At 40.5% G+C, this 14,526-nt stretch overlaps 2 protein-coding genes and 1 long non-coding RNA gene across 12 annotated transcripts in view; 2 read left to right on the top strand and 1 right to left on the bottom strand.

The window, feature by feature from the left end:
• The window catches only part of LOC106601189 (Ral GTPase activating protein catalytic subunit alpha 1), a 74,826-nt gene extending 67,277 nt beyond the window's left edge, over positions 1-7,549 (bottom strand). For 6 of the 9 annotated variants that reach the window (XM_014193201.3, XM_014193174.3, XM_014193218.3 and 3 more), the window contains exon 1: positions 7,173-7,549. In XM_014193201.3, the coding sequence (XP_014048676.2) occupies positions 7,173-7,278 (106 nt within the window). In that variant the 5' untranslated portion in view covers positions 7,279-7,549. The remainder of the gene's footprint in view (positions 1-7,172) is intronic. The other 3 variants (XM_014193229.3, XM_014193244.3, XM_014193237.3) reach the window with 1 other exon arrangement.
• A 1,034-nt stretch (positions 7,550-8,583) lies between these two features.
• Positions 8,584-10,236, top strand: LOC145878514 (uncharacterized). The gene is made up of 3 exons (XR_014391951.1): positions 8,584-9,379; positions 9,692-9,818; positions 10,002-10,236. It is a non-coding gene; the product is annotated as an uncharacterized LOC145878514 (long non-coding RNA).
• A 3,861-nt stretch (positions 10,237-14,097) lies between these two features.
• The window catches only part of ttc7b (tetratricopeptide repeat domain 7B), a 63,119-nt gene continuing 62,690 nt past the window's right edge, over positions 14,098-14,526 (top strand). For both annotated transcript variants that reach the window (XM_014193288.3, XM_014193280.3), the window contains exon 1: positions 14,098-14,300. In XM_014193288.3, the coding sequence (XP_014048763.1) occupies positions 14,180-14,300 (121 nt within the window). In that variant the 5' untranslated portion in view covers positions 14,098-14,179. The remainder of the gene's footprint in view (positions 14,301-14,526) is intronic.

The raw sequence follows: 14,526 nt of genomic DNA, 5'->3' as shown, positions 1-14,526 counted from the left end.
GCAAGGCACTACAGAGGGTAGTGCGTACGGCCCAGTACATCACTGGGGCCGAGCTTCCTACCATCCAGGACCTCTATACCAAGCGGTGTCGGAAGGCCCTAAAAACTGTCAAAGACTCCAGCCACCCTAGTCAGATTGTTCTCTCTGCTACCGCACGGCAAGCGGTACCGGAGCACCAAATCTAGGTCCAAGAAGCTTCTAAACAAGCTACTCCCAAGCCATAAGACTCCTGAACATCTAATCAAATGGCTACCCAGAGTATTTACATTGACCCCCCCCCCCCCTTCTACCCTGCTGCTACTCTCTGTTATTATCTATGCATAATCACTTTAATAACTCTACCTACGTGTCCATATTACCTCGACATCGGTGCCCCCGCACATTGACTCTGTACCGGTACCCCCTGCATATAGCCGCGCTATTGTTATTTTACTGCTGCTCTTTAATTATTTGTCATTCTTATCTCTTACTTTTTGGGGGGGTATTTTCTTAACTGCATCGCTGGTTAACGGCTTGTATGTAAACATTTCATTGTAAGGTCTACCTACAGCTGTTGTGTTCAGTGCATGTGACATAAAATTTGATTTAACTAGCTAGCAAGAGGATGCATAGCAACAGCATCAACTTCAGGTAGACCGACGAAGAGCTAGTACGCTCAACTGAAAGGATACTGTTTGTTTACAGTATACTAAAATTAACTAATAGTATATAGTATATACTCATTAAGTATATAGTACACAGTATGTTAGCATGGGTATACGAACACAGCTTCAGACTTTTCACCTTAAAATGCATGCCAAACAAAAACCTGATTGTGCTGTTGGTGCCGTCATTTGCGAAACCAAACTTTTGATCTGCACTGTTCAAGTAAATGCATTTTAGTAAAATTGTGTGGAAATTGTTGAAAGTAGTCCTTGTGCATAGAATGTTATGGTTTGTTTAACTTTGTAATCATTGGTTTTTGTTTGACAGCATCACTGTTACCGTGGAATTGCCCAGTTGGACTCTGCACTCTCGAGCTGTGTTCGAATACTCATACTAACAGCACTATGTAGTATACTTACAGGTCATAGTATGGATATAGTTAGTATGCAAAAAGTTCCCCGATTTCGTACTACGTTTGCCAAAATACGAAGTATACAAGCAGTGGAAACTATTTCCGTGCAGCACAGTTAGTCACCAACGCTCTAGATAACATGAAAACAGCCTAACCAGCTCTGCTAGGCCAAGTAAAATGGTCAGAGTGAGGTGTTCTCTCATTTGTGTCTGGAAGTAGCTTGCAAGCTAGACAACTTTAGCAAGTTAGCTTAGATGTTTGACTGCCGTTGTGGGGTCAGAATGTTCAGCTCAACCCTACTCCTTGTCCAGAACGGGCAGTGCTCCCTCTGAACAGTCTGAACTTATGACAACTCTCTGAATTTACAAATGCCCAGAGCGCACTCTGAGCACATGGCACTCCAGATTGAATTTACGAACACACACAAAGTTGTAAGATGTCTAGCTATTCATTTATTATGCTAACCATCTAGCAAGAAGTTGCATAATAACAGCATCAACTTCTGGTCGACAGGTGAAGTGCTAGTATGCTCAACTGAAAGGATCCCGTTAGTTTACAGTATACTAAAACTAATAGTATATACTCATTAAGTATGTAGTATACAGTATGGGTATTCAAACACTGACAAATCCCAAAGGAAGCCCCAGTTTAAATTAGCTGTTTTTCACAGGGTCCACCACCCAATGTCACTGACAGAGCTAAGACCATCCTCCAAACAGACCCCTATTGACCTGACTCTCAAGCAGGCAGCTCTTTGATGAACTCCCTCAATTAATTGAATGATATCTCCAATCTGGTTTTATTATACAGTGCCTTCATAAAGTATCCATGCCCCTTGACTTATTTACATACAGTGCCAGTAAAAAGATTGGACACACCAAGTGTTTTTCTTTATTTTTTTAAAATGTAATAGTGAAGACATCAAAACTATGAAATAACACATATGGAATCATATGAGAGAAAGCCAAGAGTGTGCAAAGCTGTCATCAAGGCAAAGCGTGGCTACTTTGAAGAATCTAAAATATATTTTCGATTTGTTTAACACTTTTTTGGTTACGACATGATTCCATGTGTGTCATTTCATAGTTGTGAGGTCTTCACTATTATTCGACAATGTTGAAAATAGTAAAAATAAAGAAAAACACTTGAATGAGGAGGTGTGTCCAAACTTTTGACTGGTACTGTATGTATTCACACGCTTTTGCTATGACACTCTAAAATGAGCTCAGGTGCATCCAATTTCCGTTGATCATCCTTGAGATGTCGCTACAAATTCATTGGGGTCTACCTGTGGCCAATTCAATTGTTTGGACATGACTTACACTGAACACAAATATAAAGGTAACATGTAAAGTGTAGGCTCCATGTTTCATGAGCTGAAATAAAAATGATCCTCGATATTTACATATGCACTAAAAGCTTATTTCTCAAATGTTGTGCACGGTATTACCTTCCTGTTAGTGAGCATTTCCCCTTTGCCAAGGTAATCCATCCACCTGACCGGTGGGGAATATCAAGAAGCTGATTAAATAGCATGATTATTACACAGGTGCAACTTGTTTTGGGGACAATAAAAGGTCACTAAAATGTGCAGTTTTGTCACAACGCCACAGACGTCTGAAGTTGAGAGATTGTGCAATTGGCATGCTGACTGCAAGAATGTCCACCAGAGCCATTTCCAGAGAATTGAATAATCATATCTTTACCATAAGCCGCCTCAATTGTCGTAGTAGAGAATTTGGCAGAATGTCCAACAAGCATAACAACCGCATACCACGTGTAACCACACCAGCTCAGGTCCTCCACCTTGGTCTGAGGGGGGAGGAATCTTTGAAATTGTTGAATGTTGCATTCATATTTTTGTTCCGTATAGAAAGAAACACAGCTATCTATATAAGATCCCACAGTTGACAGTGCATGGCTGAGCAGAAACTATACCATGCAGTCCAAGGACCTGTCCATAGATCTCCGAGATAGAATTGTGATGAGGCATATATCCGGGGAATGGTATAAAACAATTTCAGTGTTGACAGTTTCCAAGAGCACAGTGGTCTCCATCATTGGGAAAATGGAAAAAAATATGTTACTACCCAGACTGCCTAGTGCTGGCCATCAAACCAAACTGAGCAACCATTCAAGAAGAATCTTGGTCAAATCAAATTTTATTTGTCACATGCGCCAAATACAACAGGTGTTGACCTTACAGTGAAATGCTTACTTACAAGCCCTTAAGCAACAATGCAGTTAAGAAAATACTCAAAAAAAGAGAGAACAGTCTATGACTAGGGTGGCTGGAGTCTGACAATTTTTAAGGCCTTCCTCTGACACCGCCTGGTAGAGGTCCTGGATGGCAGGAAGCTTGGCCCCGGTGATGTACTGGGCTGTAAGCACTACACTCTGTAGTGCCTTGCGGTCAGAGGCCAAGCAGTTGCCATACTAGGCAGTGATGCAACCCGTCATAATGGTGTTGGAGTCGTGCCTGGCCATGCAGTCATGAGTGAACAGGGAGTAGAGGAGGGGACTGAGCACGCACCCCTGAGGGGCCCCCGTGCTGAGGATCAGCGTGGCGGATGTGTTGTTATCTACCCTTACCACCTGGGGCAGCCCGTCAGGAAGTCCAGGATCCAGTTGCATACGGAGGTGTTTAGTCCCAGGGTTCTTAGCTCAGTGATGAGATGTGTTGGCACTATGGTGTTGAACGCTGAGCTGTAGTCAATGATTAGCATTCCGACATAGGTGTTGATTTTGTCCAGGTGTGGGGAGGCAGGAAGCCTGGTGGTTAGAGCATTGGACTAGTCCCCGAGCTGACAAGGTAAAAATCTGTCATTCTGCCCCTGAACAAGGAAGTTAACCCACTGTTCCTAGGCCGTCATTGAAAATAAGAATTTGTTCTTAACTGACTTGACTAGATAAATAAAGGTAAAAAATAATGTTTTTAAATAGGGCAGAGTGGAGTGCAATAAAGATTGCATCATTTGTGGATCTGTTGGTGCGGTACGTAAATTGGAGTGGGTCTAGGGTTTCTGGGATAATGGTGTTGATGTGAGCCATGACCAGCCTTTCAAAACATTTCATGGTTACAGACGTGAGTTCTATGGGTAGGTAGTCATTTAGGCAGGTTACCTTAGCGTTCTTGGGCACAGGGACTATGGTGGTCTGCTTGAAACATGTTGGTATTACGGACTTGGACAGGAAGAGGTTGAAAATGTCAGTATAGACAGTTGCCAGTTGGTCAGTGCATGCTCGGAGTACACGTCCTGGTAATCCGTTTGGCCCTGCGGCCTTGTGAATGTTGACCTGTTTAAAAGGTCTAACTCACATCGGCTGCGGAGAGCGTGATCACACAGTCATCCGGAACAGCTGATGCTCTCATACATGTTTCAGTGTTACTTGCCTCGAAGCGAGCATAAAAGTAATTTAGCTCGTCTGGTAGGCTCATGCCACTGGGCAGTTCACGGCTGTGCTTCCCTTTGTAGTCTGTAATAGTTTCCAAGCCTTGCTACATCCGACGAGCGTCAGAGCTGGCGTAGTACGATTTGATCTTAGTCCTGTATCAGACCTGCCAACCCTGTCCAACTTTTTAGAGTACCAAACGTGCGCGGCAAATTGGAGATTCATGTGCTTAGACAAACATTATGGATCACACCTGGTTGAGTTTAGTCCCCTGAAAAGGTATTTACAAAACATAAATAAAAGATTCATACTCATAAGTACAGAACATATAAAATAAATATATGTTGTGTGGAATTAGCACAGATTATCTGTATGTTTATTCCATTACATGTGCAGTGTAGAATGGAGATAATTATCTATAACATTTTTCTTAGCACATGCCCCCACGTTTAGTCTCTATAGCAGAGTAACGCTTGTCACCTCTCAAACAGGGCCAATCACTAGGGCCAGCTCACAAGTATTGGGTTTTTAGACACGGTTCCTAATCAACGCTAAAAGCAAAATTATTTTTAAAACATAAAAACAAAAACAAATGATCGCATCGACACAGACCGCAAACTGGCCACACAAAGCTTAAGTAGGGTACGCTGTTTGCTAGAAGAGTCCGCTGTTTCAGCCTATGTAAGTGTCTATTGTATTTCTTTGCAGTGCATACATCATTTCAGATTTTCAAAATTGATGAAATCTCAAATCTAGTGCAACAGCATTTTAGAAGCATTGCCTCTATAGCTAATACCGGACAGTCACTCATTCTTCATCGCGCAGTCTTCTAAACTCCCAACTCCATTTAATGCCAAGATTTTTATATTTATTTTTGATTATACTTTTGTAATGCTTTTTGTGACATGGATCATAATTACAGTTACAGTCTACCAGGTTGTGTTATCCTCATAATGTTACGTGGAAAATACAACTAATGGGATGCAGAATTAAATGTATATCACACTCACACAAATGCCACGAGTTATTTTTCGTATTTGCATTTAATTTCTTTCACTAGCAAATGCAAGTGAACTGTTGGCACTTTAGAGCCCACTGAATGTCCATCTTATGTTCGCTAATGTTAGCTTGAAAGAATTCGTGTTTACCTTTCCACAACAACACAGAGTCGAAAAGGGATTTGTCCATGTGTTTACATACAGCTGATAGTCAGCAAACTCAGCATCACAAGAAACAGGAGGGGCAGACACGGGGCAGCTACGTCAAATAATAATGTATTAATCTCCATTAAATCTTGACACAAACTCCGTAAATGTCTGTATGTTGCAGCTTGAGAATCAGGATGTTAGATTTACTCAGTGGATGTATTTATTTTTTTAAATAAAAAATGGTTTAAAAAGAATAATAATCAGGCCCTATTCATTTCTGCATACTTTTAACTCGGATCTCGTACATGGACAGAATTGCGTAGTTGGTACACAAAATGTGTGCATGTTGGCAGGTCTGCTGTATTGACGCTTTGCCTGTTTGGTGGTTTGTCGGAGGGCATAGCAGGATTTCTTATAAGCTTCCGGGTTAGTACCACTCCTTCAAAGCGTCAGCTCTACCTTTTAGCTCAGTGCGAATGTTGCCTGTAATCCATGGCTTCTGGTTGGGGTATGTACGTACAGTCACTGTGGGGAGGATGTCCTCGATGCACTTATTGATAAAGCCAGTGACTGATGTGGTGTACTCCTCAATGCCATCGGAAAAATACAGGAACATATTCCAGTCTGTGCTAGCAAAACAGTCCTGTAGTTTAGCATCTGCTTCATCTGACCACTTATTTACAGACAGAGTCCCTGGTGCTTCCTATAGGGATGCTTTTCCCACAGCAGGGACTGAGAGACTGGTAAGGATAGAGGTAACAAAGAAAGGAACCAAATGCAGACAAATCCTCGATGAGAACCTGCTTCAGAATGCAAACAACCTTAGACTGGGGCAAAGATTGAAGTTCCAACAGGACAATGACCCCAAGCATACAGCCAACGCAACGCTTGAATGGCTTCAGAACTAGAATTCATAAGTCCTTGAGTGGCCCGAGCCAAAACCCAGACTTGAATCCCATTGAAAGTTCCAAAATTTCTAAAAACATGTTTTCACTTTGACATTATGGGGTAGTGTGTAGATGGGTAAGAAAAACATATATTTAAACAATTTTTAAGTCAGGCTGTAACAACCAAATGTGGAATAAGTCAAGGGGTATTAATCATTTCTGAAGGCACTGTATGTCCCATCTTTAGTCCACAAATTGAGAATAAGTCAAGTGACAAAACGGAAAACAAGGACTGCTGACAAATGTGATTAACGTATATCAAATCATGGATGACATCTCAATTTATTTGCAGAATAGAATAGATATGGACCATCCTAAACCACTGATTACAATCGGTATGCAACCATATTGCTTTGACATAACTTGTACTGTTTGCCACACATTTCAACACAGCAAATTCATTTCAAGCGTTGCAATACAATAAAATAGTATATTATATAATGGCTAACTACAACTGTACGCTTCCAATCTGTCCAATGATGGAGTAGAAACAAGCCAAGGCATGTTAGCTACTCTGCATCAACAGAAAAAGTCGCGAGCTCGCTTCGATAGCTTTGGTTTAGCTGTAGCATCAAGCTACTGTATAGCCTAGCTAGCTAGCCGACCAAATGTCTCATTTCGACTTACCACTAACAATCCGCAAGTGTTTCAGACGTGTCAGGACATCTTTTTTTGGATCCAACACTTTCTGTGTAGATTTTTTGACGTCCCCATGAGGCTTTTTGGAAAACATTCCGAAAGCAGGAGACGAAAGAATTTGTAGGGAGCAAGCCCCTTCTAATCTTCTTCAAACGATAGCTAACCACAAGTGAGCTGTGGGACCGTTGTCATTTGATGTAACGTTACTGCGACCTAACAGTCTTATGGACGATAAAATGTATATAAATAGATAAAATTAGTTGAGAGGTGTGCATTTTCCAGAAAAAAACGCGTATGTAAAATGTTGCTACCCTCTCCGTAACCCAACCAACACACCTCTCCGCAAAATCTCAAAACATGGCGGAGTTTGAGATATGAAAAACAAGGTAATGGAAATCAGAGCAATTCAACTACGTAATAGGGTAGCGAAATCATGTAGTGGCTGGTTTGATTCATTAACAAATTGTACATGACATTCAGAACCTAATAAATTGCATAATGTTGCCCAAGCAAGAAATCAATCTGGAATTGTAATTTCAAAGATCACTCAATGAAAACGCTAAAGTTTCACATTATATGGAAAAGTGAATGATGGCTTTTTCTTCAAGTGTTTATCATGCTGACCTGTCAGACTTCTGTCTGTGTTCTGTCTAAAAAGAGGCAGAGAGAGATCTATGTCTCAGAGAGAGATCAAGTGTATATTTCACTTGCTTTGGCAATGTTACCATATGTTTCCCATGCCAATAAAGCCCTTGCATTTAATTGAATTCAGAGAGAGAGAGAGAGAGTTGTTGCTGTTGTTTTAATATTTTTATGTGTATCACTCCGCTTTGACAACATTGCCCATGTCATTCGTGCCATTAACGATTATTGAATTTGAGAGAGAAAGAGAGACCAAAGCGGTGCCAAAAGCTTGACAGTGGAGGCAACAGTAATTAGGGGGTGGGGGAGTGGATAGAAGAGGGTCCATGACTCCCTTTCTCCAAATGCACTGATTTGATTGGAACTGGACAGGTAACAGCACATTACCTGAAGCCATGCAACACATTGCTTTCCCCTGTTCTGTGATTTCAGTGGTGATCTGAAAGCTAATTTAGCAAAGTGAAAGTAGTGTAACTGGATATTTACTTACATAAGGTTTCGCGTAGGCTTGAATTATCAGCACATTAATTGAAAATTCTAGAGAATTTTCTCATCTAAACTTTTCCTGATTTGATTTGTATGGTCTAACGTGGTGCGCCGCTTTGTCAAACCCTGCGGAGTGTAGTTTGATTCCTCCCTTTTTGTTCGATTACTTAATGGAGAAGTCGTTGTAAAGAACTACAATTCCCTAACATCGAAATATACGTCAGTTACTTTGGGGGAAATCGTTTTAAAGAAACTACAATTCCCTAGCATCGAAATCTACGTCAACCACGCACCAGAACGAACGTGACAAGTTACCACAGCCACCGTAAAAATTTAGGAAAACAAAACATTAGGTTGTTGATCTTAATTTAGGGTTAGTCATAAGGTTAGCATTGAGGTTAGGGTTAAGGTTTAAGAAGATACATTGTAGAAATAGGCAGGCTTTAGACATAATTAAGGCGTTGTGGCTGTGAGAATTAGTCAGTGACGACCCCTAGTGCCACTGCACTGACAGTGTGGACCACATTTATTGTTTGTTTTAGCTTGGACGCTTGCTGGCTAAGTTTAGCTCGCGTTCCCGTCAAAACTTACCGCTATTATTCAATCAGACATAAAACTATATTCTTTATTATTTATCTTTCTTTATGCTACACATTTGATTCATTATTTTTTACCACATCAATGTCATCCGATGAACTCCTGTGTGGTTTTCGAAAGCTAGCTAGTGTTAAGTATCTTATTAGCGAACGTACATTTTTGGTGTTTCTGTTTTGTCGGTTTTATTCTCTAGCTAACGTTAGCTAGTGAACAGTTTTTACAACGATTTGTAGCTACCCATTAACGTTAGCTAGCATTGTTATAGCTAGGTCCACATTTTATCTGGCATTGATACAACCATTTTGATAAAAATCCACGCAAGGAAGACAACATGCCGGCACATTCTCAAGAAAAGGAAGGGAGTAACCGGCATGAGGAGATGGAAGTCGATTATCCTGAACAAGAGGGGAGCAGTTCAGACGCGAATGACACTGAGAGCTCGTCCGTGTCAGATGATGGGGATAGCTCGGGTAAGAATTGTTTTACCAACCTAGTTTGTAAGCTACAAGTAATTTGCATAGCTACAGATGTTATAAATGCAGCTAATATGTTTAATTGGTATATTGGACATCATGCATGCATAGTAGAGATGGACGATGAGGACAGTGAAAGGAGTGCCTTGATGAAATGACAAATCTGGAGAAACAATTTGGAGACCTGAAAGACCAGCAAGTCACTGATTGGCATTGAACTTAGAAATATTGTTCTAAATTCCATCAGTGTGTCTAACAGATAAGTGTAGCTAAGGTTAACCAATTGCAACCAATGTTGTTTCTGTTCAGGTTGTACAAGGAGAGGTTGAGTCAGGTCGACGCGAAACTCCAGGAGGTGATTGTAGGCAAGGCTTTGGAGTACCTGGACCCCTGGAAAATCTGCAGGAGAACATGCAGATCAGAACAAAGGTTGGGGGTAAGTCTGTTGCAAGCTAATCTTTGGATCACGTTATTTATGTAGCCTTAAACTGATTTCACAAATTGCTGTGGCATTGAATACCAGAGAAATAAAGGTTTCCTAGTTGTCATCCAAAAGTTGAAGGAAATTGCATAAACAGTATACTGACATGTCTCACTGTAAAATTATTTTCCTTCCCAGGGATCTATGGGGGGCTCTGTGTACAGTCTGTAAGAAACAAGTACGACTGTGTAAACCAAGCTGCTTTCCAGCACTGGGAGGTGAGCATTGCTGCTGGGAAGTCCACATTTCATAGATCTACCCATGTCCCAGGGATGCAAGCTCGTCACCTTTTGGCGAAATTCGCCGTTTTGGAGCCAAAATAGGTGACCTACGTGATTTGTGTAGATCCAATGAGAAAAGTTGGGGGGGGGGGGGGGGGCTTTGGATCACTACTGGCTGTAGTAAGCGAACGAGTGATGCGCTTGTGGAGCAATACTGGCTGTATCCAAGGCTCATTATATCATTCACATAACAACAGAATGCAGCGCAGCACGCAACTGAAGGAAGAAGAGACAACCACATTTCTTACAGAATCAGCGCGCACACTGGAAAGACAGCTTGCCAGTTACAGCAGTGCATCGCCTGAACAATAACGAAGAGGTAACGTTAGGTGAGAAAGAAGCCTGACCACGAAGACGGAGGTGAGAAGGTGATGAAGCGTACTTCATAAGCTGTAACCGAAAAACAACTGGCATTTGGAACATTTGAGGTAAGGAAGAAAGTGTGGTGGAACAAGTAGTGTTAGCATTGTTAAGAATATTGCTAGCTGGATCGAATTCTCCGTTAGCCAGCCAGAGAAATGTTGAACAACATTAGCCAATTTATCTGATCAAATTATTGAGTTTATGAAAATTAGCTGGCAAATAAAGTCAGACAGCTAACGTTACAACATCAGATGAGCTAACCTTAGTGACCTAACCATTTCGCTATAGTATTAACTGGTAATATGACTCATTGCCGTTCTTCAAGTTATAACGCGTTAGTTGCTTACTGGACCCTGGCAATCTGTGTGAAATGTTAACTAGCTAACGAACTAACCACTATCTGTTAACTAATGTTTTCCCTCTACAGTATGTGGTTAATTTTCATAATGAGAGAATTAGGTGAAAATGAGGCGTTGCTTGTTAAACAAGTGGATTCAGGGATCAAGTGTACTGGAGCTGGGCCTGGCTTAAGCTGGATGCCACTATAGAAGTGAAAGGATACAACCTCAGGTACCGTCACGTCATTACTAGAGCCACTAGCTGCATAACCCAGCTGTTATATGGCCACTTCCCCAGACACAGTTGCAAACCCTGGACTAAAATGGTATTTCAATCGAGATTATTAATTGAGCTTTGCCTGTTTGTCCAGGACTAGGCTTAGTGTGTGTCCAGGAAATTAGCAGATAGTGCCATGTCTTAATCTTCCCCCTTCATTGACCCTTCGTTTCTCACACATAGCTCTGGAATGATGAGCTGCAGTCAAGGAAGAACAAGAGGAAAGATCAATTTAGTCCAGACAAAAAGAAAAAGCCAGTCCTTGTGTCAGATATCCTCTTTCATCATCTAAGTCTCAACAGAAATGAGTCTTGCATGAAATATATATTTTAGAACAATCTAAGTCTGAGTTGTTGTCGTGTGTGCTTTTACTTGTCCACCCCAAACCACTTTCTGTACATACCAGTATTTCCTTAATATTTGTACGACCATATATTATCTACATGTTAAAAGACTTGGATATACTCCAGGACTGGACAGCAATCAGAAAGGTACCTTGCCTCTTAGATGCATAGCATGGTTTAGATATATATGATTATTATGATCATATTTTAATAAATATATATCTTACAGGCTGTGGCTACTTTGGGACCTCACGGCGGTAAGACTAATGGCAGACTCAACTTCTCTTTTGAATTAAAGAATTGTGCTGTAATGTCATCACTGTATTTTGTTATTGTCTGAGATCCTGTCTCATCCCTTCCTGTCTTTTTGATTTTCTAAACCAAATCATAAATGCATCATGCGTAAATAAACTCAATTTAACATTAACAAGTATAAGTGATAAGTTAGATGTTGCTATACTAACTTGGAAGTGTGTACCTTTTTGTGACTAACAACTCTTTTTTTTGTTGTTGCACCAAACATTATATTCCAGTCTCCACCAATAAGAATGTAAAGCAGCAGCATAATACTCGATCAGAAGAGGGAAAGTTGTTTTATGATGAAGAATGGTACTGCCGTGGACAGACGATTTGCATTGACAAGAAAGATGAATTTCCCACAAGGTGAGGATGCCGACATCCTGGGGAAGTATTCATTTCAAAAACATTGGATACTTCGGGATTTTGGCAATGAAGCCCTTTATCTAATACCCCAGTCAGATGAACTCATGGATTCCATTTGTCTCTGCATCCAGTATCAAGGAAGTTAGCGGTAGTTTTGTGAGCCAATGCTAACTAGTGTTTGCGTTAACAGTCTAGAAATTACAGCACTTTTTGTACATAGTCCCCCCCCCATTTTAAGGGACCAAAGGTATTGGGACAAATTCACTTGTGTATTAAAGTAGTCAAACTTTTAGTATTTGGTCCCATATTCCTAGCATGCAATGATTACATCAAGCTTGGGACTTTACAAACTTGTTGGATGCATTTGCTGTTTGTTTTGGTTATGTTTCAGTTAATTTTGTGCCCAACAGAAATCAATGGCAAATCATGTATTGTGTCATTTTGGAGTCACTTTTATTGTAAATAAGAATTGAATGTTTATAAACACTTCTACATTAATGTTGACGCTACCATGATTACAGATAGTCGTGAATGATGAGTGAGAAAGTTAGATGCACAAATATACACGCTAACCTCTCACCATTACAATAACTGGACGTTAGCATTTTTTGGGGGGTGTTATATTTCTCCTCATCATTATTCACGATTCATTCAGGACTATCCGTAATTAAATTAAAGCTGAAAGTCTGCACTTTAACCTCATAGTCATTGTATAATTTAAAATCCAAAGTGCTGGAGTACAGAGCCAAAACAACAAATGGTCACTGTTTCAATACTTTCGGAGCTCACTGTATGTTCCAATGCCATCTTTAGTGGGCAAGATAAAAACAGATATGGAGAAAATGAATTTCCAGACTCTGATTTTCTACAGGTTTGCCTCAACAGTAGCTCAAAGCCATAGCTTAAATGTAAAATATAAATGGACCAACACTGTTAGATCTATAGAAAGTTACAGTATATCAGCCTCCAATGTACTGTAACCTTGCCAAATATCCATTATTCTCTCTTGCCATACCCGTCTCTGCCAGTTCTACTTGTATTTTTTAATCACCTATTACATTACTGGTAGGGTACCTGAAATGACTGTCTATATCTTTAAGTTGGCTAAATGTCTTGCACCTTCCAATGTAGTATTCATTTGTTTCTTGCCGTCTGTCTTAATGACACTCATACTGCACTTTGAGATGCTGTGTGTTGCCTAGAGCAGAACCAATATGTGTCTTAAAGATGTAGTCCAGGATCTTAAGTGGATGACGTAATACACAATTGTGCACAATTTTCAGGGACCTGTTTGGTTCATGAGAACTAATTTTAAAACTACTGGCTCAAATTATACAAAAGCTCTGGAGCATCATTTTAATGTACAAAATAAAGTGGGCCTGCATGTTTTAACCTTTTATATTGAGCAGGTTTTACTAAAGATATGCCCCTAAACCATAGAGAGCTGGAGTAGTTTGGAGATTCCAATAGATAAAAGTTCTAGCAATACAGTCTACCACAGCCAGTTTCTCCTACCTAAACAGCCAAGTGTTATTATTCATATGACTTGGGTTAGAAGGCTTTTTTACTTGCCCAAACTCTACTGCCAAGAATAAGCTCAATATTTTAAATGTGTATTGTAGGGCACTAATGTGAATGTTAGTGTGAAAAGAATGAACTGTTTTGTTCTTAAAACTTACTTGGAAGGGATATGTTTGGAAGCAAGATTTCAGCATGTAGTAAAGCCTTTTGGGATAAAGTATCAATATGAATGTGTGGTATTAAAGTATTTCTATTTCATCATGACTGCCTGGTTGTACATTGTAAACATTAGAACAGTTGGCTAAACACAACAAACATGGTGATATAATACATAGCTATGAATATGTCCTTACATGCATTTTTGAAAATGGCAATAAAACCTGAATAAAAAAAAACATTGACAGTTCAACATCTGACAGATGTGAGAGTGACAGCTACCGGGGGTGTCGCTGTTTCCATTCCAACCCGTACCGCAGCTGATGATTCGTGGCTGTCGTGTTTTGGTCTCTGCTAACGCCGGAGTCTGAAGATGACAGCGAGAAAGTCTGGGTCACGACTCGAGACCGAGATAGAACGATGCCGTTCGGAAGGGCAATGGGACAAGATACCAGAGCTTGTACGGCAGTTGTCTGCCAAACTAATATCAAACGGTAAGAAATATGTCTGCGATTCGTGATTTACTTTTGCTCTGCGGTTCATTCAGCGATTTGGGGCCTGGACAGGGAGCAGAATCCAAGGGCTTTCTTAACCACGTCAACGTGAATGCAATTTCCATTGCGAGTTGGTTCCAGCTAGCCAGCCATTTCTAGGTCATCTGTAAAAACGAAATAATTATCTTGAAAAACCGTAATGGCTTATAACTATTTATCGAAAACA

Source organism: Salmo salar, chromosome 01, assembly GCF_965601325.2.
Source record: "Salmo salar chromosome 01, fSalSal1, whole genome shotgun sequence".
Lineage (NCBI taxonomy): Eukaryota > Metazoa > Chordata > Actinopteri > Salmoniformes > Salmonidae > Salmo > Salmo salar.
Note: the sequence above shows the minus strand (reverse complement) of the source record. Positions and strands in the feature narration are given on the sequence as shown.